Source organism: Haemaphysalis longicornis, unplaced genomic scaffold (assembly GCF_048455015.1).
Source record: "Haemaphysalis longicornis isolate Haplotype H1 unplaced genomic scaffold, Haemaphysalis longicornis Haplotype H1 scaffold_12, whole genome shotgun sequence".
In the NCBI taxonomy this organism is placed as follows: Eukaryota; Metazoa; Arthropoda; class Arachnida; order Ixodida; family Ixodidae; genus Haemaphysalis; species Haemaphysalis longicornis.
The window spans coordinates 79290745-79315819 of NW_027526225.1; the positions used below are offsets into that span (position 1 = coordinate 79290745).

Consider the following 25075-nt stretch of genomic DNA (forward strand, 5'->3'; position numbering starts at 1 on the left):
CTCGATATTCCGGGTCATCTTTGGGAGGTAGGTATATGCTGGCTAGTTCCTCCAGTGTCTGTCCCGGATGTTTGTTTTGTCTGTGTAGCAGGCGAGTTATGTCCTTAGCTTTGTCTGTCGTGGACTGGTTTGGCTGTATGAGGCTGCGTAAAAGTGACCACGTACGTTTGGCGCTGAGGTTGCCGTTGAGCTTCTCGCACAGGTTATGCCAGTTGGTACGTGTAAGCGCCTCTGCATAATCCTGCGCTTCTTTGGAGATACGGGCAATCCTGAGCTTGAGTCTTTTATTATGTTTTTGCTTTTTCCACCGCTTAACAAGTCCATGCCGCGCTTCCCATATATGTAGAAGATGGGCGTCTACATCGGGGTACTGTTCGTTGGCTTGGACTTCTGTGGAAGTTTTGTCCATTCGCACTTGCAGTTGCCCTACCCACTGATCGAGATCCTGAAGGGGTGTTTCTTGATCCTCGCTGTGCCGAAATTTGTGCCAATTTGTGAGACGGATGGACTTTCTCTCTTCCTTGAGTCCTCGAATACTTAAGTGGGTCCCTATAATGAAGTGATCACTCGTTAGTGTTTCCCGTGTGTTCGTCCAGCTACACTTGTAGGCTCCCTTGTACAGCGTCAAGTCTGGGTTGGTATCTCGTTCGACTGAGTTCCCTTCCCTGGTGAATTCATTGGCGTTGTTGAGGATCGTATACCCGGAGTTGCAGATCAGCCTTTCCAGTTTCCTTCCCTTGGCGGTAGTTTTCTTGTACCCCCATGCGGGGTGTTGCGCATTAAAATCCCCAGCTATAATGCTGACGGCACCCTTATGCGTAGTGTCTACAAAAAGTTGTTTGAAGTCCGCGTTGTAGGCTCTCGGTGGGCTGTACACATTCGCTATGTACAGTTCACACCCCTTTTTGCCCGTGCGCATTGGCTGCGGAAGTACTTTGATTGTAATGGCACTGAAGTGCTGGTCATCGTATTCGGTGATTTCCTGCGCAGTTAGGGCTTTGCTGACCAGGGTTGCAACGCTCGCTACTTTCCCTTGGGTTGCTTGCGGCTCGTATGTATTATACCCTGCTATCTTTGGTGAACCCATTGTCTCCTGTAATAATATTATGTCTGGTTTTCGTTGCATTGCTTCTATGTATCTTGTAAGGAGGCCTCTCTTGCTCCTGAAACTCCTGCAGTTCCATTGCCAAGCTTTTGATGAACCTCCGCGTGGGCACCGAGCCCAAGGTTGACCTGCTGGGAGCCATACATATGATGACAAGCGCTTGGAACGGCGTGAAGAAGGAGACCGTGGTCAACTGCTTCCAGAAGGCAGGCTTTGTGACGGCCGAACTTTCCGAAGCTTGCGAAGACGGCGACGACAACGACGAGTGCATGGGCGACACGTTTCGTGAGTTGTCGTCTCTTTTCCCGGCTGCTGTTCCAGCCGGAGTGTCTCCCGACGACTTCGTGAGCGCTGACACCAATGTTCAGGCTGTTTCGAGCCTCGGTGACGAGGATATTGTAGCTGCGATCGCAGGAACCCAGGCCGATAGCTCGAGTGGTGAAGATCGTCCGGACGAGGAGGCGGCTACACAATCGTACTGCGCGGGTGAAGTGGCCGCTGCGTTCAGCTTGATTCGCCGTTGTTGCGGCGACATGGAAGGAACTGGGCTGTCGCACCTGGACGGCCTCGAGAAGATTGAGACCAGCGTCGTTAATTTCATTTCCAGGGCGAAGAAGCAAGCCAAGATCAGCGATTTTATTTTCACGGAAATAAAGCGTTCTGTTGCGTCGTGAGTGCGAAATTAGTTGTCATTCTTGAATGCGCCCATCGGTAAGTGATCGTTCGCAATAGGTGAGGTCTCAGAGCCCATATTTTTTATATCGAATTTTTCATATATCGAACTATTTCGCGATCCCCTTGGAGTTCGATATATCCGTGTTCGACTGTAAGTGTATTTTTGGCGACTTGGCGTTTTTGCCAACGGAGATGAAACCGTTGGGGGGGTAGAGGTATACAGCTTTGCTGTAAGTCTCTCTTGTCCTTGAAGCACGAAGCTCTCTAGCGCGAGGCGTAAACGAGTGTCTCGGTGTTTTTTAGTACCCGTTACGTTCTAGCGCGAGGCATAAACGAGTGTCCCGGTGTTTTAGTACCGTGACTACATAAGACGACGCTTACGACGACGACATGAGAAGCTGAAAGCCCCAGCACCAAAGGGGCGTCGCCCCTAACAAAAGAGGGGAGTTTGCATGCACGTAGCACCATTAGGTCAGTCCACCAGTCTTTCACCACGCTCGCGATGCTGATACGATGTTATAGTGTTTATTACGAGCGCGGTAAATTTTTCCCTACTTCCACGCTTTACAATGTGGGACGCGCCTAACAACCCCAGCTTGTTTGTCTCCGGAACGTCCGACATGAAATTCGGTGGTTCAGGAGAAAAAGGCCGTTAATGTGTATATATATTTTCATTCACTGCGTCGTATCACGCAAAGCTATTTGGCCAGCAGACCAAAATAACGCTTTATTTTTAGCGGTAGCGACGCAGCCAATTTGTCGCTGCTACACTGAAATCGTTTCGACTAAAAATTTGCGTGGATACGGCCATCTTCATCCAATGTTTCCCTAACGACCCGGCCTCGACATCGGTGCAGCAATGAAGAGAAGACATTCATACAGCTGAGACTGACGGTTGGTGAAAAGGATCTCAGGACGTCTCTCTCGCGAAAGGGCCGCCCGTGACTCTCGCTGGACGCGCGGTTAGACAGAAAAATAACTACTGATTACATCCTGTCGCTTGGCGAACGAAGGTCAGCCGTCTTAAAGGGGTCACGAAGACAAAACACAACTGTGTTCCACGATGTCGACCTGACGGAACTTTCGTTTCTTCCGTCTATGTCCCCGTTCTGCGTGCGCTGGTAACACTGTTAATACGGGAAATTTGAATTGCCTTGGACAAAATCTCGGTTCAGTTCATCAAGATTTTCGTGTTTAGGTAGACCAAGAAAGAATGCCGCCTTCAAAATCCACTAAGGCAGGTTAGCTCCCTTTCAAGCCACATTCGAAACCACTCCCGCACGTCTCAAACAAGGTCGTTCAAAATATTTTCGCACAAACTTTGCACGCTAAAGGCCGCGCCGGCGTTACCCAAATGACGTCGCAGAAAGAAAGAAAAAAGACAAGACTACGAATGCGGGACACGACGGCGACAGAGCCAAGCTCCAGAAGAGACGAAAGGAGAGATGGGTGGAGAGAAGGGAAAAAAAAAGAAAGAAAGGAGGATTGTGCGCTGCCTCGTAAGCGGAAGACCATAGCATCCCGAGACCCTGAGAAATGAGATACGGCGGCATAATCGGAGACAGCGGCGGTGCACGTGCCGTCGTTTTCCGCGTTGGGCCGCGCCTCTCGTCAGCCCTGGCGTCATTTGCGTATTCATTTGCGTACGCCACCGTGCGGAGCTTCCGTCGACCGTCTCGGTGCTCCTGCCGTCGCGCGGCCGGCTAGCCGGCAGTAGACATCATTAGGGAACCATCAGCGCCTCTGTACACGGGCTTCAAGCAATCCAACCTTGGGCGGTTCCTGCTTGCCCCAGACAGGAAAGAACTCCGAGAAGCTTCTTGCGCTAAGAGAAGGGCTTCGTTAACGTGATTCGGTACATACACTTCTAGTACAGGTCAGGTTTCTTCCTCGTACGCGCTTAATTCGTAAAGTACGCCGTTCCACAATTAAGTGACGCGGTCGGGGGGACGAACTAGTCCTGCCAGCTTCCATTGCCTCGTTCTGCTGCTTCACTAGCTTTGAAAGCGATGCTCTTTCGTGGGACACCCAAACGCGAAAAATTTGGTCTGCCTATCTGTCTGCCTGTCACTCGATTCAACGAGTAGCCGCACAGCCAAGGGAGAAAAGAAAACGGCGAAAGAACGCTTTCACAGTAAGTCAAGACCATTCCAAACAACTGAAACTGCTGCTACGGCTTACACATGTCTCCAGTATTCGGCGCGGAGGAAACCTCCGGTATATTTGAGGCAAAATACGAGAACGTAACCAAGAGATCCAGCGCTTTTTTAGGGGCGGAGCCCCTTATGGGCTGGGGCTGTTGGCGTCTCCTGTCGTCGTCATAATCGTCGTCTCATGTAGTCACGGTACTAAAACACCGGGAAACTCGTTTACGCCTCGCCCTAGAACGTAACGCATGCTAAAAAACACCGGGGCACTCGTTTTCCAACGCCTCGCGCTAGAGAGCTTCGTGCGTCAAGGGCAAGAGGTACTTTTACAGCAAAGCTGTGTACCTGTTACCCCCAACGGTTTCATCTCCGTTGGCAAAAACGACAAGGCGCCAAGAGTACACATATATGCACTGCATGCTTCGCCCCTCACCAGGTTTACGTTAGTGGAGATGGCCCGGGACTTTTTGTTTTGTCAGGAGTATATACGGTGGACTTATTTTTACGACAGCAAATGAAAAAAAAAAAAAAAACGCGTTAAAAGCAGCGTCGAAGAGAGGCGCCACAAACGTAAACCTGAAACAACAGGTATCGGCTCGAGTTGCTCTAAGCAACACAGATACAAAAGGGAAAAAGATGGTGCGTGAGCAATGCAATGAAAATTGAATTAACCTGAGCAAATTTTCTCAATTGCAGTCACTATAGGGGGAACGAGAAGAGGGGAAAGAAGGTGAGAGGTTACAGGGGGTAACAGGAGAGGGTGTTACGCAGCAGTGGCGGGGACGAATATCGGCTCACGAATTGGAAACGACTTAGATGTACAGAGGGTAAATAAAACTGGGACTACAACTCCACACTAGGGGAATGAACAGTCGTTCAGTGCGTAGCATCCATATTCGAATCATCCTTGTCGCGTCTGTTCTTTCTGCGCTCCAGGGCTCCGACTGAACGCGCGACCAGAAAATTTGTGGTTGGCTCTTAAGCTCCGCCAAGAAGGAACGCTGAAGAGAATAAGTGAATATGTGGCTCCACTGCGCAGTGCAGCCAGCGTAATCCATTATTCCACTACCTGGAGGAGGCCAGAAGTTTCAAATACGCTGTTTTCGGTCCTCTCTCACATCCGTTAGGAGACACAGACCATCATTGTAACGCAACTTTTATTGCTTTTATTGTTACTCGTGTGATCGCTCTGGATTAGCTGAACATCTACGATTTTGTTGGCTAATTTCCAGGGTTTGTGTTTTTTGTTTGGTTGCCCGATTTACATGTAAAGGCGACTGCGGATATGGAGGTTTTAAAGCGAATTTTCTACGCCTCCACGACGGCGTTCGATGTCGAGCCAAAACGCACTGCAGGAAAGCCAGATTTACACTAGCCGCTTCATAAAATGACGATGATGATGATAAGCGAAGGAACATTAAGCGCATCAAGAAAAAAAATACGACAGCAAATGGAAAAATTCCGTGGCCGTTATGAAGCCGGTGTCTATCCATTTGCGCCTTTGCGACACGGCCGAAGCAGTTTGGATTCCCGACTTTTACGGGCGAAGCCCCTTAGGTGCGCGGGCTGTCGGCGTCTCATGTCATCGTCGTCTCATATCGTCGTATTATCATGTGGTCACGGTGCCAAAACGCTGGGACACTCGTTTTCCAACACCTCGCGCTAGAACGCTTCATCTCGGTGAGAAAAACGCGTAATAAGAGAACACACCGGGACACTCGTTTTCCAACGTCTCGCGCTAGAACGCTTCGTGCTTCAAAGACACAAGACTTACAGCAAAGCTGTATACCTCTCTCTCCCCCCCCCCCCCCTTAACGGTTTAATCACCGTGGGCAAAAACACCAAAGCGCGAAGAATACACTTATAAACTACATGCTTCGCCCCCTCTCCAGGTTTCACCTTAGTGAAGATGGTCAGGGATTTTTTTTTTGCACATCCACGTGTGATGTCACGAACATGGGACGCCGACAGACAGCCCAGAAGTGTTGACATATATTAACCTCGCCACCAGTGGTAATAGTTTCGAAACGCAGTTTGCAATATACTTGGTCTTCACGCGCTATTATGGAATGCACCTAGATGGCGCTAGTGGTTTTTCGCCGCACGAAAAAGCGTTTACGAAAATTTGGGCCCAACCGCACACAATCCCCCGTTACTTCAGCCAAAGAATACTACACACTAAAAGTGGCATGAAAGTTTAACTGCGAAATCGAGCTACTAAAACTCGGAATTTTTTTAAAGGTATATAGCACTCAGCGAAGACCCTCTGGCACACTGCACTCTACTCTTCGCCATCGCCAAGGCGAAATGGAAAACAGATGGTGAAAGTAAAAGCCCGTCTCCGACTTTTCCTTGGCAGTTCGGGCTTGACGTCTTTTATTTCAACGCCAGTCCGATACAGCATCGGCATACCAACAAGCCCATTTGTCACTTGGGCCAGAGGGGGAGGGCTCCGAAGGTCGGGGCTGCGCGAGGCAATCCTTCGCGGTATTCCACGGGTACATACTGCGGGGGTATACACGTACGCTCAAGTCGGCCGCACCGCACGACACCGGCCAGATGGCGCGCACGGTCAAGGTCGCCGTCATTCCGGGACACATCCGAAGCCACGAGGGCCCACCAAGAGACGTTTCGCCCGCCCGCGCACGCCATCCGGCCGTCCACACGCTCTGCTCGATCGGCGACAGCCTCGAAGACAAAACTGGCCGCCCACGTTGGGCGCAAGACCGACTCCTCCGCACAAACAAGCTGGGGCACAGAACTCCACCCTGCGGGACGCCACAGCGGGGGCGACGGAGGGCACAGCAGAAGATCGGATGAGCTAGAGCCTGTTTTTTTCTGCGTTCGGGCTGCAAAAACGGACTCCAACGGACGGTGCTCCGTTCTTTCAAAAAACCGTTTATACGGAAGACAGACAAAATGCGGTCGAGGAGCGACATTTTTCGGAATTCTTCGATACGGGGGCCTCTTTGCAGCACGGAGAGAAAACAGGCTTAGATCTTGATGATTGATTGTATACGGCTCAACGCGCCGACGCAACGCAGGCGATGAGGCGCGCCGTAGTGGAGGGCTCCGGATTAATTTTGACCGCCTGGGGATCTTTAACGTGCGCCGAAATCTACGGCCGTTTTCGCTTTTTCGCCTCCATCAGAAAAGCGGCCGCCACGGCCGGGAATCGAACCCGCGTCCTCGTGCTCAGCAGCACAACGCCCTAGCCAGTGAGCCACCGCGGTGGGTCAGGCTGTTTTCTCTACCCGGTTAAAAGCGTTGTCGCTTTGAAGAGCAATTTTCTCTCTCGATGAAACTGGTTCACTGATTTTCCAGCCAACTTTGCCGTGCTGTTCAAGTGTAGCCGCGATGTTATATGAAGTTGTCCATCGAGAGAAGTCCCGGGAAAACAAGCTTTGCCGAGTGTCCAGCCTAACAGCAGTCAGCAATGTCCGCAGATGAGTGGGAAAGGGTCGTCACGTTTTCTCCCTTGCTGGTGAGCAAGAAGCGCTGTTCATGTGACCCGTCGGCGTCACGCGGCTTTGAGCGCTCGCTCTTCCCAGCCGACGAGGAGCGCTAATAAGAGTTGTGCGGCGTAATATGTGCTTACACTCGCCTAAAGAAATAAGAATACGCCGCCGGCCGCTTAGTTGCGTAATCATTTAATTACCGACTTAGCACGCTCTAGGAATTCGCGCATCACGTCCCATAAGGGTAGCACAATTTTATTATTATTTTTTGTTTAGTTATTGGTTTGCACGTTTTCTATTGGCTTAACGTAGTTTGTTTTCATGAATATGAAAAAAAAAAAACTGCCCACTGCACTGTAATAACTCCACTCAGAGTTTGTATAAGCTTCTCCTTCACCAATTGCTTAGAATTGTACAATACCCTTCCGCTGCTAGCGATTACGGCCCTTGTTACTTAGGACGGGTTCCGACTATTTCCGCAACTGTCGTAATAAGTTTAAATAATGACGTCATTTCACGTCTCAGCCAACCAAACTGCGCGACATGCCGTTTTATTACGTCCATAGGTCACGATATTGCCGCGAACCATGTATGGGTTTGTTTATTTATTGTTTGTTTTTACTGCCCGGCCACGCCCGGGTCTGCTATCTGTGTCCCGAGCGAAGCGCGTCTTCCATTCTTTAGTTTTTATGGCGCACGGGCTATTTCAATCAGATAAGTAGACTGTTTCGCCCTAACGTCACTAGCCCAGAATAATCTTCTTTGATCTACAATGATCTGGATGTAAATCGACGGTTCCAGAAACACTCGCGCCGAAAGATAAAAGCCTGCAGGGCAGACGCCGCGGCGATCGAATCGCCGACGCTCGCTTGCGCATGTCACTTTGCTGACTACTGCTTCGCCGCATGTGTATTCTTTGAGTTGTTAGGCAATAAACTTGTTTTCCTCATACGACAACTGCGTCGTTTTTGGCTTCGTGACAATATGGCTTTTGCGTCGCCAGTCTGAACATAGCCTTAGTACTTACTTTCCTTCCAATCGAAAACATATTCTGACGGATTTTATTATGCCAGGCTTCCTTTAGACAGTTTTAATTCGGAAAACTTCCTTTGAAGGAGCTGTTTTTTGAGATCATCACGGAAACTGCTGTAACCAATTTGAAAGGTTGTTTCGACTTCGCGCTTGACATTATTGAACTGGTAATAAGGCTGCTCACTTGCTCCTGCAAAGCTAACACGACTGTAGCGGCAAACTTTTCCACGCCGGTAGCCTCCGTTGACAGCACTGCCGCGGTATGGTCGAAGCCGTACCGCAGTGCTATCTGTTAAGGTACACCCAACAATTCTGGGCTCGGAAAAAGAGAACAATTGTAGACCCGGGTGAAAGAGAGTTAGGTATGGGGAGAGGGGAAAAAAGCTGACTCCCAAGCCGAGTTCTGAAACAATGAAAGTGAAAGTTTTTTGTACGACAATGCATTGAAACATTGTTCTAAAAGAACCGCCTTTCGCAAAGTTTAGATTACAAAAAGTTTAGTTTTCCTTATCTAAACCCTTATGTGATTCACAACGCAACAATCTCGGCGGTTATTTGAGTGGAATTCCATCCGAGAAGCCGAGCAAACCAAGCCATCCATGTTTCAAGCACTAGGGCTAGCTATTATTTGTAGCAGAAAACAATAACTGCCTAGTTCAAGGAGCTGCGTTGCTTTAATCGATCTAGCTAAAAAATGTCTCACTCTTACAATGTACTGGCAAAAATGAGTTAGTCTCTACGTACACATATGACATACGCATACGTCTGCACCCTTTCAACTGGGCTTTCCTTAGTGTAAAGACCAGTAAGCGCGGAGATTACGTACTCTAACTTAACGAGCAACGACTCGGGTCTTCATTCTCCTATGGTTTCTGACTACGCGCGAAATTAAAAAAAAAAAAACAGAACCGCCGCGCTGCGTGCACACAAATAACGGTACGTGTAGCCCTAAAGCCGTGACACCCACGTAGCCAAAACGTAATTTCGAGACCTCAAATTACGTGCAGTACTACAACCTATAAGCAACACAACGCCCCTTCTGAGAATTGTGTTTTTCCGATGACCACCGCAGCGAATAAAAGTCGCCTACAAATTATCCTACAAAGAGTTTTTTTAATTAAATGGGCAAGCATCTTGTGTATGTGGACTCAACGAGCAAACTCGTTTGTCTGTCTGTTAGTAACGCTTCTTGCGTCGAACTTTCGTCGCACAAGAAAACGCTATACAAAAGAACGTTATGGCTTTCACTTTTTCGTATAAAAAGAGAATATTGCCACTGGAAACTTTCCTTCAAAGCAATGCCTTTGTGTAAAGTAGTGAAGGAGACTACAGAAACATCGCTTATAGCCCTCCATAGCGATCCATCGGATCTTCTGCAAGTGTTTAATAAAAGGCGCTACGACCTTCATAAAATTTGAAACTCCCTATACCAACCCGTGGGAAAAATATCGTCCAAGCTATTCATTTATGTAAAGTAGTAAAGCCGTTTCTAAAGGGGCTTGGCGTATGCTCTAAAGTGATACTTGGGGTCTCAAGCCGTGTTACAGAAAAGGCGCTACGGCTTCATATTTGCATCATCATCATCACCAGCCTATATACGCCCACTGCAGGGCACAGGCCTCTCCCATTAATCTCCAATTACCCCGGTCCTGTGCTAACTGCGACCAATTTATCCCCGCAAACCTCTTAATCTCATCTGCCCATCTAACTTTCTGCCGCCCCCTGCAACGCTTGCCTTCTCTAGGGATCCACTCTGTTACTCTTAGTGACCAACGGTTTTCTTGCCTTCGCATTACATGCCCTGCCCAAGGCCATTTCTCTACTAATATGCCCTTAACACGCGTTTGTTCCCTGATCCACTCCGCTCTCTTCTTGTCCCTTAACGTTACACCTTTCATCTTCCGGCCGTTCCATTGTTTGCTAAGTTGTCCTCAATTTAAGTTGAACCCTCTTAGTGAGCCTCCAAGTTTCTGCCCCGTAGGTGAGTACCGGTAAGACGCAACTGTCATACACTTTCTTCTTTGTACTTTCATACTTTATCAGATCGCTTTTACTGCCCTTAAAAATGTATTCCGAGCAATGCATTTGTGTATAGTAGTCAAGCCAGTTTTCAAGGGGATAGATGTATAACGCTTTATACGAATACATGGGGATTCCGAGGTATTTAATACTCCCACCTCCCTCCCCTTTTCCCTTTTTTTTTTTGAATTTTTTTCCCCAGACACGCATTCGCGTATAGTAGTGAAGACGACGTCGAAGGGTCTCGGTGCATACCCAAGCGGCTTGCCCATTTATCCGTCAATTCCCTCTTGGGAGTTTCCGTCTGCAATTTTATTTAGCCACGTTTACGCCGCGAAAGCACTGGCGTCGATGCAGGAACTGGGCGCGAATAGACGCGCAAAGCTACGAGGAAACGGGCGCAGGCCGTTCGCGAAAAGCGTTCGGAGGCACCCCAAAGGGATCGTCTGCGTACGGCCCTTTTTACGAGTGGACGCAACGCTCATCGCTCGCTGTTTACTTCGAACGGCGCGAAAACAATGGCGCACTCAACGTCGATGGCGGAACGACAACGGCTCAGCATTCGTTCGGGAGAAGGCGTTAGTTGACTGCGACGAGAGAGAGAGGGAAAAAAAAAGAAGCACTTTCGACAGCACTCGAGCGGCTAGAGTGTCGTCGACGAGGCGCGTAGGAATTCCTGGCGCGGAAACAATGCCCCATCGAAAGTCGTCTGCTGTTACTACACAGGCTGTGTCGTCTGCTCTTACTACACAAGCGATCGTCTGCGGTCGGTGCCACAGAACGGCGTCCGCGGCTTCTTCGAACTTAACAAAAAAAAAAAAAAAAAAAAAAAGAATACTGGCTGCTAATCATGGGCAACGTGTACAGGCATCGTAAGGCATCGGGAGTTTAAAAGCGACCGCTCACGAAATGTAGTTAGATAAAGGCGCTTTGAAAACGAAAGCGTTATTCCTTTCTCTGGTGATACTTATTAAAGACTCCTCTAGAGCTGCATGGCGTTCGCGCCTCTTTCTTCGGTTTCGCTTCTTCGTCTTTTCACGCGATTTCACTTCGACTGGCGACACTTAAGGGCACAGCTTGACCAGAAACGTAGTTCTCCCTGGCTGACGTGCACATGCTCTACTACCGTCACACTCACTACCGTCACGCTCAGCTGTCACGCGATATGTTGTCAGTGCTGCACGCACTAGGCACTCTAATTCTTCAGCCGTTCGTAACGCACTCTGTTCCTACTTTGAAGACCCTGATACAATTACCATGCGAACTACAATGTACCCAATTTTCTTTTCAAACTGATTAATTCATTTTACCGAGATTAATCCACCCACACGCACTTGGGCCGAAATTTCTACATTTTTGTAAGTGGTTTTTACGTATACAAAAGCCTGGGATTACCAGTTCACGCGCTGCCACTCCACATTACGCGCGGTCGTTTCAAGTTCTAAAACCAGAGGAGCCACTTATCCACCACGAAAACAGCCACTCCTGCATCGTTACACACGCCTTATGTTGCGACAAAACGCTTAGCTTAGCTATATGCAACCTTCAGAAGCGTCCGCCGTTAAATTCGAACATCACATCTATCTTTATACCTATTCCGAGTATTACTGTCACTGTTATCGTTATCCCTATCCGTCGTAATCAACAAGCTGAACAGCCTCCACAGTCATACGGCATGTGCTAAACAACGATATCGCATTTGCGCAAAAAATTAGCAGTGGCTTGTAGCTCGGCTATGCCAGAATATACGTAGCGTGAGCTAAGGTTCATCTGTTTATTCTTAGGTTTTCCGGTAGTCTAGGATTAGCTGATTATCATGCTTACTGCTGCTAAAACAATTTCCAATGCAATCCAATCCAATCCAATCCAATCGCGGCGGCTGTGCGCGGTGAGACGTCACTGCTCCTCGCGCATGCGCAGCACGGCTCTCCAGGAGCCACGCGAAACTGCTCAACCTCGCCCGGTGCAGCTCACGCTACAAAAAATCCAGCAGCCATTCCTCAATGCCGTAAAAATAGGTCCCGTTACAAAACTTTGCAGTCTGTCGCCACGTTTGGAAGGTGCGCGGTTTGGCTATACGCACATTAAAGAAACGCCGCTTTTTGGGAGGCCCTTTTACGTCCAGCACGACAAATAGAAGGCGCTTACGCGGCAAACGCCAGGGCAGAACGAACAACGACCCATTGTTTACAGAACTGCCCGGGATGACCATAGGCGCGGCCGACCATAACGATGCCGTTCGCGCGCAAACCCAGCATTAGGGACGTTATACAAGCGAATAATCGAGATACCTGCACGAAGTGCCATTGTTTGCTCCCACCTACGCCGCTTGATTCCATTTCAATGCACGAGTGTAAATGATTGGTGCGAGCTAAGAACGCCTACACTGAGACGTCAGGTTAAAACTATAGACACGAATTCCCAGCTTCGCTTCGCGCAGGGAGAGAGACAGAAAGATGCAGACATTATATATTTTGAGAGAGAGAGAGAGAGAGAGAGAGAGAGAGAGAGAGAGAGAGAGAGAGAGAGAGAGAGAGAGAGAGAGAGAGAGAGTAAGCAGACGGCGCAAAAGCGAACGTACAGATTGCGTTTCCAAAGTTTGTTCGGGACTTACACTCAAGCGTACAATACCAACCCGTGAAACTTACGCTTTTCAGGGGACCAATGTACGCAGTCGGGCGCAGTGTCGGTTTTTGTACATTGCCTTCTGTTTGTCCGAAGCTTCTTTTGAAACATACGGTGGCCCGAAAGAATTTTATTCAAGGTAACTGCATACAAAAAAACGAACCTAAATAACCGATTTCCCTTCCCGGAAAACAAACGCATATCCTATACGTTATAGCAACCGAAAAAAAAAAAAAAAAAATCAACGGCGAAGTGCTTGGAACCAATTTCGACCGCTTGTGCGCCCTTTCAGGTCACCCCTCGTCCCAATGGGCCACCTGCGTCGGGTGCCGTTTATGCGAGCTTTCGCAAGCAAGCACGCAAACAAAAAAGTCTCGCACGTAACGAAATCCAACGTGTCGCCCCAAACAACAACAAAAACCAGCACGCCTCCGCGAACCAAGATGCGAGAATGGCGCACAGGCCGAGCCGCAAGACGCAGATGGTTCTTTGTGAACACACAGCTGCCGAAAAAAAAAAAAGAAAAGAAAAAAAGGAAAACCGCGTCACAATGTCTCGTAGGACGACGACGCGGCAACAGCTGCCTGCATCACAACACGGGCAGGCAGGCAGGTGTCAACATCAAATAGATGTATGCGCGCTCAAGCTCGAGCAGACAAAATTGTAAAAGAACCGCGCAGCGCGCGCAGCAGACGATCGCGAGAGAGCAGACGGGGGCGCGCCGTTCGCGATCGTCTGCGAAGTGCGTCGTCTGCTAACGGCGCTGAGCCAACGCGTCGGCGTCCCGTTCGTGTACACGCACCACGCACTTGTCGCCGACTTCCGGTTTTTTTCAGTCGGGCGTTATGCCTTTGGCGAAGTGCGTGGGTTACGCACTCGGCCAAAGGTTGAAGCCGGATAGAAAAAACCACGAAACGGCGACGCCTACGGACGCAGAACAAAATGGGTGCGCGACTGCAGTGGCGAACCCGCGTTATTAGCCCCGAAACTTAGTTTCGCGTGAAGTTTGAAAGCAAGGCGGTACAACGACGCGAAGGAAATGAGGGAGATGTGGTGGCAAACGGGGCTTCCGAAAGGGTATAAATTTGCCATCAGCGTACGTCCCCGTAGAGACCTTGTCATTTCTTAAGCCTAACATCTCGGCATACATATTATCGACTGTCCTGCGCATGCGTATTAGATCATTCTGTCGACTGCGCCAATTAGGTCTCTAGGTTAAGTTAATGGCTCATGAACAGCTGCTCAGAACGAAATGTACTTTTCACATTCGCCTCTTCGTTGCTAACCATCGTAGCTAGAACTATGGCTCATTCACGAATGCGCGTAAAAGCGACATCATCACGAATAACAGAACACGCGCTGAGCGGGGTAAAGTAAATTCACGATACACGATGCTTGACGTCACTGATCGCCCCCTAATACATGCCTATTTACCGTCCGGATTCTCGAAGAGTCTTGAGACTGCGTTTGAAGTCCTTAATTACGCCCCGCTCGCCTCTCACGCTTGCTTCCAGCCGTCTAAGATTATGTGTCCACGAATCGGCGACTTTAGGAGCTATGACCGACATGTAGAAACGCGTTAGAGGTGAAAGAAGGCCTTCAGATAAGTAAGACGTTGAATCAAGTGGAAGGGCTCAAATCTGTGGCCAAATACTACAAGACAACGGCGCGCCAATATGGTGAAAACACCGGCAAGGTGTATATGCACACCATGATACAACAAAAATTAGTGGTGTCGGTACGAGCCCGGAGGTATTGTAACGCAGTGGCGATTCGACAGTCAGACCAACTCGAAACTACGCCGAAAACGAGCGGGAGAAAACGGATACGTTTCTGTCTTTCTTTTTCTATTTTTTCAAACTTTCCCGCCAGTGCGCGCAACCGTGAAGCGATCTGGCTCCGAACCTGGTCGGCCAAAAACAAACGCCTCACGGCTGAGCAAACACCCGACGATGGGGGCAGCGCAAAACGAAGAAAAGCGAAGAGAAAGGACCGGAAAAAGTGTCGAAAAAAAAAAAAAATGTGAACAGGCGCGGAGACGCGCTTAGACACGCCGGAGGAAAACGTAGAGGCAAACACACCGACGTTTTCTAGGAGCCCCCGCACACACTGCATGCGTGCGAAATCTGGCACTGCGCAAGCGGGGAGCCGAGCCGACAACCACATTTCGAGCTACTACACCGAAACCGCCCTCGTTTAAAGACGATAGTCTTTTTCGGGTTACTTAAACACGAAAATTTTGGTCTGTCTGTATGTCCCTCGATTTGGCAACCCGGCGAAAAGATGAAAGAACTCTGAAACGAGAGGTGTACCTCGGCAAAACCTTTCCCACGCCACTAAATCTGGTACCATATATCATATTTCCCGTGTTCAGTAAGCGCGTTTAAACAGCATATTAAAAATGTATTGCAGTCACTGGGTCTTCACTATACCAGTTGATACTGCCTACCATTTTCTTGTTAACGTGATTTGGCTGAGATTTTTTCTTTATTTTTGTGAATGGCATTACCGTGCTTAGCGAAGGGTTGTACACATTTGTATAGTTATACATTGTATCATGAGGAAATGCATGTACTGTTCGTTTAACTCTTTGATCATGTTGCGTTTTTTTTTGTTGTTGTTATATCGGCTGTATCAGTTGCTTTATATTATGTAGTGAACTTGCTTGTATATATTGTGAAGTAGTTTTTCGTTGGTGTTTTTTTTTCTAGAAAAGTTGCTTTATTTTCTTTTTTGTTTTTGTTTTTGCAAACTTGCTCTCTACAGGTTGATTGATTTCTTGCACGTTTAACGCGCCGACGCAACGCAGGCGGTGAGGCGCGCCGTAGTGGAGGCTTCCGGATTAATTTTGGCCACCTGGGGATCTTTAACGTGTGCCGAAATCTCGTACACACGGGTGTTTTCGCTTTTCGTCTCAATCAGAAAAGCGGCCGCCGCGGCCGAGAATCGAACCCGCGACCTCGTGCTCAGCAGCAAAACGCCTTAGCTACTGAGCCACCTCGGCGGGTCTCTGTACAGGTACCCAAACTGCCTATCTCTTTTGCGTAAAATATACACGCACAGCTGCTGAACTAAAAAGGGGCAGAGTCCTCGTCAGGCGAATCAGCCTTTATTCTATGTCCTTGCAGCACACAATGTATTTTTGTCTCTTCAAGTAAAGGATGAATGAGCGAATGATGACTGACTGAATGAATACTCGTCAACAATGCTGAGCAAAAAGTAAACCTTAGGCCTAATTGAGGCAGAAAATCAATACATAACTGGCACTAGCAGGGTTCTTTTAAATGAAAATAGATGGGCGCCTGAAATTCGTGATAGCAAAAAAGAAGAAAAAAGAATACGCGTTGAAATCAATGTTCTCACCCAAAAAAAATACAAAAAAAAAAAAGGATCGCACCCGAGCCTACAACTGGTGGCATTATTCCAAGTCGAACAGTAACGAAATGTGTCAGTAGGTGGCGGGCGAGCAGTGGAACGCGGGAAAATTGAATTGACTTTAGCAAGCCACCACCGTGTTCATGGCAGGGGCGACAGAAGGCTATCGTCTTTCAACGACATTTGCAGCGAAATGAGCAGATAGGGCGGCCATTTTTTTCTTCTTCGCGGCCTGATGCGTATTCCACCTGTAAGCCCTCTGGGCGGCGCCATTATCGACCGTCGCCCGGTATGTGCGATTAAAAATGAAGATGTCGGAACTAATTGTCTTCGTATACGCTAATCCGAAAAGCATGTGCTGGTAAGCCCTCCTCATCAGGTATTTGACGGCGGCGCCAAAAGCGCGCGCGGCTTTGCAGATACAGAGGCTGCAGTGAGATCCAGCCGACATTTTCTGCAGTTAGATTCAGCCGACATTTTCGCTGACATTAACGATGAGAAGAATGTGTGTCACGCGTGACATCCGGAAACTTTCGTTTCGTAGCGATGATCCCGTGATAATGCCTGCGCGCAACAGTATCTGGGAGGGAGTGGGCCCTGTCGAACAAACAAAACAAAACAAAACAAACAAACAAACAAACAAAAAAGAGCACTCCCTTGCCTGTAGATCGCATGCGCTACTACATCCGTTCCAGTAAAATGAAACCGCATTTGTCTCTTCTAGAAAAGTAAAAGATATGAGGGAGGTCTTGAGAATGATTATTTTTTTTTTCTTTTTTAAATTCGAAAGTTTGCCCAAGCTCGTTTGCATTGCGGGCAGAATCGCTTTCTGGACCCGCGTGAGACACCGCAATGCATTTGGTCGGCCGCGACGAAGTCGTCTCATTCCGCGATTCAAGCCATAACACCGAAAGCAACCTCCTGCCTAGCGGTTTCATCTAGCCGCACCCAGGAAAAAGTAGAAAGAAAACAAACAAACCGCTCGTGAACGAATGATCAATTCTTTAATAACGGACGAATTCTTTAATTAACGAACGCACGAGTCGCAGGCGAGTACTACAGCGGAAGTAAGCGTGGCCGAGTAAAAGCGAACGCAATAGCAGAGTGCTCCAAACTGACTGACGCAACGCTCCCATATATAGAACAAGCGGCTGAAAGCGTTTGCCGGCCAAACAAGAAAACAACAACAATTCTGACACGCTCCCCTAAGCCGTATGGCACCCATACATGCGCATTTCAAGCCATCGGTCAATGTCGCGGCGGGCACTCATCACGAACGTCACCGAAACGCCTCTTGACACGACCGAGGTCAGGTCCTGAGACACGCGATAGCTCAACGCGCGCACGCATCCCAGCTGACGTCAGGGGAAAACCTTCCAGCGACGACGTCGGGGGGATTATCCTCCTGCACGCCGGAGCCGAGGTCAGAAATAATAGCGACTCCGGCTGCTGCTCTCTCCGCACAACCCAGCATTCCCCAAGTGTGTCCGTGCTCTTCTCATAATAACAACTCCTGGAGTCACTGTTGCCTCCTCATAGCACAACTTTCGCTAAGTATGTCACTGCTTTCCTAACAATAACGACTCCGCGGAGTCAATAAATTGTCTCCACATAACCCAACGTTCTGTAAGTGTGTCACTGCTCTTTTAACCTTGACGCGCCGAGCCGTGGATATAAACCTGCACCTGCCGCTGTCTCGGCGATTAGCTTCGGATAGACGTAACATTCCACTCCCATACGAAACTTGGTGGTTTCGTACTGCGTTCCAAACACAGGTAAGGTAAATGCAAAACGCCGTCGTCTTGCGTAGTCGTCCTTTTGGTTCACGCCCTACTTCAGAAAAGTTTAAGCATCGGACGCAGTGAGGAAATAAACAATGTAAGTCCTTTCGTCGGATCATCCAAAGAACAGAATTATGAGCAACACAAACGACCACTTTTCAGTGTTCAGTTTAATAAGGAATTAGCAAAGACGCGATAGTTTTTTTTTCTTTTTTTTTCTTTACCGAAGACGGATTTAACTTTCCAGCACAGTCGTTACACGCAATGACATTTTGACGATTTATTTCTAGAATCTGGAAATCCTTAGTGCATCCTTCAAGGCCATTTTGGGCATGCAGGCAGTGCTTTCAGATTTATGAGCCAGTACGAGCCTTATTCAGTCAATCCTCGCCTCTGGCGCCAGTATGCGCTAAAGGTTATTCCAGAGTGTGAGAGGGACAAGATTGATTGATTGATTGAGTCTTTTTATTGGAGCAAGGAGGGCGTTTGCCGTAGAGTGGGGAGAGGGATGGAAGGAAGGGGATTACTAATCAAGGTCCATATTCAAACAGGGGATTCGTGTTATGGGGGCCTGGAAGTCTTCACCGGGGTCGGCCCCAGTTAGACAAGAAAAAAAAAAGCCGATAAATATCTGTACGTATTTGTGGCTTATTTAACAATGCAAAAGATTCCGCCCGCTACTGTGGCGGTAAAAATGAAAAATAACACACATACGATTTTGGCGGTTCAGCCATTTCAAAAGAAAACTTCACGCCTGATGTGAGAGTGCAGAGAACTTACAAAACAAAAACAAGCGTACCGAAAAGCACTAGAGGATAGTGATCAGTTCATTTCAGTAAGAGGTGAGTTTGGAGGAGAAAAAAAAAACACGCACAATGCGAAACACTGACCTAAGAAAAAAAATGAAACGCAGAGAAAATAAAAAGTTGCTACTCGACAAAAAAAAAAAAAAACGGACCGACTCCCCACTATCGAAAATTTGCGGTACACTGTAAAATAATTTACATGTGTAAGCGGAATTCCCACTGTCCATAACACTATTACACCTAAGCAAAAAAACACACAAAAAACACCCTTTTACAGGGTGTATTGTCGTTTATAACACACTTTAAAAGGGCGTTTTCTTGTGGTTTTTGCTAGGAACTGAGAGTGTTATAGGCAAAAAGGGTGTAAATCATTTTACGGTGTAGGACAACTCGCCTAACCTACGGTGCACCGGTCACATCAGATATGAAGCGATATTCGCATGTGAACGACGCTCCTTCCCCGCAGCGTTTCGGATAGCCATCGATGCGGCACCGACTTCTCGCAACGCGAAGTTGCTCCCGCTGACGCAAGGACTTCCGGTCGTCGGAAGATCTTCCGGCGGCGCGAAGCAGAGGCATGCGCGGGCGAGGGTATACACAAGAGTAAAACAAAACGCGACGCCAGGCTCTAAGGCAGATCTCACTACAGTTACGTTCAGAATGACGCGGAGGAGCTTGAAAAGACGAGCAGCTCGACGCACCGGAAGTGACGTCATCGCCGATCGGCTCCGCGGAGATTCACACGCTGTTCGTTCGCTGTTCGTTCCAACGGAGAAGCATTCGAAGGTTAAAATCCTCAGCAGCTCGCTTCAAGACGGTTTCATACTAATAAATACTAGAGGGAAATCTGTCGCTACAACGGCGTGTCATCGTAGGCGCCGCCATAACAGCTAGCAACGTTTCTTTCTTACTTGGCTTGGCTACCCAAATGGCTTTTTTTACTCCTGAAGCCAAAATGATAAAACCGAGTAACAATTTTTCCCCCCATCTTGCATGAACATTCCAAAATTTCTTAACAAAAATATCTACTGGAGCTCCACTATTCTACTGATAAATCAACTCAGTATTTTTACAATAATATTGTGTTCTTTTTCTTTTTTTGCAGCCACAGGCAACGACTTTTCACCCTGTTCACGAGCGATGCAACGGACAAGAGGCGCCTTCCTGACTACTACATGACAACACGCTCGCAAAGTGCAGCTCGCCTAGACAGAGGCGCCAGATTTCCCTCCAGTATGAGTTAGTATAAAACTTTATTCTTGGATAAAACCAGCGCGAACTCAGACAAAGACGAAAGAAGTTCAACACAAGGACAGCCGTTGGTCTGTCCTTGTGTTGCACTTCCTTCCTCTTCGTCTGAGTTCGCGCTGGTCTTATCCAAGAATGTCTTTCCAAGTAGCCCAGCTTGCAACCCTCCTAAAACTCTGCTTCAAGACAAAAAATAGCGCGGTAAACTAGCTTTTGGTAGAATTTTGCCCGCTACCCTTGTCGTCTGCTGACGGCTCTCGGGTGTCGTCTGCTCCTTGCTTCGTCTTCTGCGGATCGCCTGCGGATCGTCTGTTGCTTCCCCGAGGGCGGGCCGTTTCCGAAGCCAGCGGCACGGCGTTCGGAGCCTGCTGTCCCCATGGCTCGCCAGGGGCGGTCGGCACCGAATTGGCGTACTGTTGGACAGAAGAGCCGCTAGAGTAGGCGGTATACAAGTCAGGGTAGACCGGCTGGTACGCGCTCGGGTAGCTTGGGGAGGAAACGAACGGTACGAACGGCGCCTGGTACGGTAGCGGCTGGTAGGCCACCGGCAGCAGAGGCGACCATAAGAGACCGACCGGCTGGTACGGCACGCAGGGCGGGTAGGGTATCAGGGGCGGCATCGCATACGGCGTCTGGGCAACGAAAGGGGGCGGCGGGAACGGATCTGTCGCAGGCCACGGGGGTTGCTGGTAGGCGGACCAGCCGGTTGCATCTGCCGCAACGCCGTCCAGGTAACGTCCGTAGCCGTCGCGTTCTTGCGGTGGAGGCGGAAAACCGGGAGGAGCAGCGGAAGTAGGGGGAGAGGAAAAACTAAAAGATTCAACAGGTGGAGGCTTGGGCTTGGGCTTGGATTCGACCCGACGTTCCGGCTTGCCGGCCGGCTGCGCGGCCCCGGATTCTTTGCTGGCACCATTGACACCGCCCCCTTGGGACAACAGCCGGGAGTCTTGGGGGGTCTCACTGTGGGCCCACTCGGACTTGGAAACGGCGACCGATGGTGGCTTCGGGCCGCTACCCGGCTTTTGCTCGGAGTTCGGGGCCGCTTTGGAGGCTCCAGAACGCCCGACCTTTTTTTCCCTTTGAGGCTTGGCGGCCAACCGAAAGCCATCGGCGCCGAGTTCGTGCCCACTGCACGTAGCAGTTAGCTTCAACGGCAAGGAAACACCCTCGACGCTAGGCGATCTCTTGACGCCGGTGGAGCCCTTTTCTTTCATAGGGATTCCAGCGCTCGACGAGCCCTCGTCGCCACCGCAGGACGGGAGCGGTGGCTTCAGCGGTTTGACGGCTTTCCCGCCCCTCGGCGAGCCGTTGGTGACGGGATCACGCCCGCCCGACGTGACAGGTGCCGTGGACGAGCCCTGCGGTAACCGCAATAGAGGGAACCACACGATGGACTAATAGACATCATCATCTTTTTTTTTCGTCCTCCTTTCTTCTTGCAAAAAAGATTTCTCCCGTAGTTTTCCGCTCTGGCTCCTCAGGGACGCCATGGGTGGAAACGCGCAACCGTAGGGGCCGTTCACACCTGCGGTGCGGAATGCAACTGCGACTGCCGCAGAGTCATATCCAAGTATACGCGTTTGCATAGTAAATGCGGTCAAACTTTTAACAGGACAGCCAATAATGTTAATGTGGTGTTTAACCACTCAACACAGATAAATCTGAAAAACTACACTACATCTAGTCAGTCCTCTAAGCACATTCAAAACACCTTTAAAACAGGGAAAGTGGGTTCAAAAGAGCCGCTTTACACTTCCCAAATACTCTCCCATGGTACGATGACGTCGACTGTGATGGGGAAGTACACAAGGTAGTTTTAATACATCTTAATTCGACAGATCCAAATAAGGTCCGCCGGAATCGAAACAAAGCCCGTGATGACTATGTAACTCAGTAAACTTTCGTTATAACGAAACCGCTTTGTTTGTATTCTCGCTCTGTTCTAGGACATATTTTTACATGGAATCAGCGCAGACTAAACTAGGACGGGAGGAGGAACACAAGGACGACCGCTGGTCCTTGTGTTCCTCCTCTTCATAGCCTGCGCTGGTTCTATTTAAGAATACGTCTCTTTAACTAGCCCAACTAGCTACGCTTCCGCCGTTTATTTCTCTAACGTCGCCCTCTTTTTTGTGTTTAAACTTCCCCAGGGGTCGTCGTCATGTTCCTTCCGTCCTCGTTTAGCCTGCGCTTGTTCCATTTAAGAACATGTCACTCCAACTGGCCCAACTATAGCTACGCTTCTGCAGTTTATTTCTTTATGTCGCGCTCTATTCAGTGCTTAAACTTTCCCAGCGTTCGTCCTTGTGTTCCTTCCGTAATCGTTTAGCCTGCGCTGGTTCCATTTAAGAATATGTCTCTCCAGTTAACTAGCCCAACTAGCTACGCTTCTGTTCTGGGATTGTTCACTGCACCAACCACAGTGTAGGGAGAGCAAATAATCCCCACTTTTAACGAAGTACTGCTTATAACGAAGTCTGCTTCCTGTGCAGAGAACTTTGTTACAACGACGCCTACTGTATACATTATTATACAGAACGGAGGAGATGGATATAGCGTCAACCAACACTGCGTGCCCGTGTGACGTCCCTTCGTAGTTAGCTAGAAAGACCGCTACAAGATGCGTGCGCATTTTTTTTTTTTTTTTTTTTTCATTCCAAGCTTTAGAGGTACGCCCAGCATCTTAACTTTCGCTAGACAGTTGCACAAAATGTCACACGCGTGGAGCCCCACAATGTAGATACACGAATATTCGGCAATTCACTTCAGCAGAGTGCGTGATACTTGGCGAAGAAAGCGCATATCAGCGGTAGCGACGAGACCTATTTGCCGCGGACACTCTGAGCCGTGTTTGTTTCAGAACCGTCCACGGGTCCCGTCCGCGTCAATCGTGGCGCACTGCCTGTTTCGCGGCCTCTGACATGCGCAGAAAACAACGCCCCGCCCGCTTGTGCTGCGTCATACCCGGGCCGTCCGAATTCGGCCAATCAGGCCTCAGTTGAAATGAACGCCTTGAAACGGCCCCGAAATACCGTATTTACTCGATTTTAAGCCCCCCTTTTTTTCCACAATTGCGATGCACAAAGTGAGCGGGGGGAGGGGGGGGGGTGCTTAGATTCAAAAAGCCTAAATTACCCCCCCCCCCCCACCCTTCACACACACACCACCGCCACCTTTTCCGCAGCCGTATCTCGACGAGACGGGCGCAAGGAATAAAGTTTTATTTGACAAACATTCAAAAGAAAATAGGTACATAGAGTGAACACACGGCTTACGTCTGATCCTCAGCAACCCTCACTACCATCCGTGTCCGTTGTGTCGCTTGGGCCGCCGCTCTCAGGAACCCCAACAATGAGTCTTTTGTACCGTTGAAGTGGTTTGTAATTGAAAACTTAATAAATTACTCGGCCCCACCGTCAACACGGGCCCGCTTCCAGCCGCCTCGCGATGGTTGCTTAACGAAGGGGGTGGTTAGATTCGCGTGCAAACTTTTCTCCAAATATTTTGTTCCCGAAAGCAGGCGAGGGTGATCAGAAGCGCGAAAATACGGTATACAAAAGTGAGAATTCCGTCCCTGGGACGTCTAAAGCCTGAATTAATTTGCGTTTTTCGAGGACTAGTTGGGCCCAGGCGACCGTAAGCTAAAAACCGGAACAGTCTGACCAATGCAAATTTGCATTGGTCAGACTGTTCCTGGTTTCGTATTTGCGTTTCCTAGTCAGTACAGCCAGCCGTCACCTGAGCTTGATTATGGGGGTTATATCACAGCATAAACGTACCTAAAGCATACAAAACCACCCGAACTGAAATAAATAACAGCCAAAACGGACTTGCAGTGGTTGAAAACCACGGTGTAGAAAAATATTGAACAGAAATAGCCAATATTGATTTAAAAGGGGAAAACCCGCAAAAACGTACAAGCAGTAGCTGAAACTGACCAAAAGGCAACGAAAATACCCGAAAGCCCATTTATAATGCATAAAGATGTCATAAATAGATTACATGCGTGCTAACAAATGTTGATATTCGAATATGACAAACTATTGAAAATGAAAAAAAAAGCGCTAACGGGATTTGAACCCGGGTTAGGATGTTCGCTTCGTGGGAGCGGAACTACTACGCTACGAGACCAAGCGGTTCTAAGCGATTAAACTGAGGGCCACATGCACGTGGCCATAGCTTCAAACACGCCCCTGGATGGCGCCATGCTTCGCTTGGCTGTGCTGACTAGGAAACGCCTATACGCTTCCTGGTCAGACTTAAGTAATTGGAAAACCTGAAGTTGACGCGCAAACGGAAGTGAGATCTTTTCCCGCGCAAAGCCGCTTCCCGTCCATCTATCATGGAGATGATAGACAGACGTTCCACTGCGGGGTCTTACAGCAGCGTCCTACGAAACAGTGAGGTGCTCTAGCTCACCTGGTGCTGCTTGCTGGGCGTGTCGGTGCCGGGCTGTTGGGCGGGCGTGCTGCACCGCGCCACCTCTGGCGCCTGGCTGCTGGGCTTGACCTTTCGGCGCGCGAAGGCCTCGTCCGTCTCACGGTCCACGACCAGAAGCTCCACCCGGCTGGGGTCCTGCTTGATGCGGTCGATGATCTCCCGGTGGCTCTCGCCTTCCACCGACAGGCCGTTCACCTGCGGGTTCCATTCCCCAACGGTAAGAGAAAAAGTTTGGAGAGAGCACTGTCCAACTTAGACCCTGACGACCAGCTTCGTCTCATGAACAGAGCCCAAGAGGTTGGACGGTCTCAAAGGGTCCTGGAACAAGGACTCTTCCCGAGGACTGACTGCTTTTCAAAGACGC

The 25075-nt window shown here is 49.1% G+C and overlaps 2 protein-coding genes across 4 annotated transcripts in view; one reads left to right on the top strand and one right to left on the bottom strand.

Moving 5' to 3' along the window:
• The window catches only part of LOC144162848 (uncharacterized), a 369290-nt gene that overhangs the window by 69798 nt on the left and 274417 nt on the right, over positions 1-25075 (top strand). The window lies entirely within an intron of this gene.
• LOC144162847 (uncharacterized) overlaps positions 1-25075 on the bottom strand; it is a 100901-nt gene that overhangs the window by 27826 nt on the left and 48000 nt on the right. Inside the window, exon 5 of the mRNA XM_077693548.1 lies at positions 24691-24906. Within this exon, the coding sequence (XP_077549674.1) occupies positions 24691-24906 (216 nt within the window). The remainder of the gene's footprint in view (positions 1-24690; positions 24907-25075) is intronic.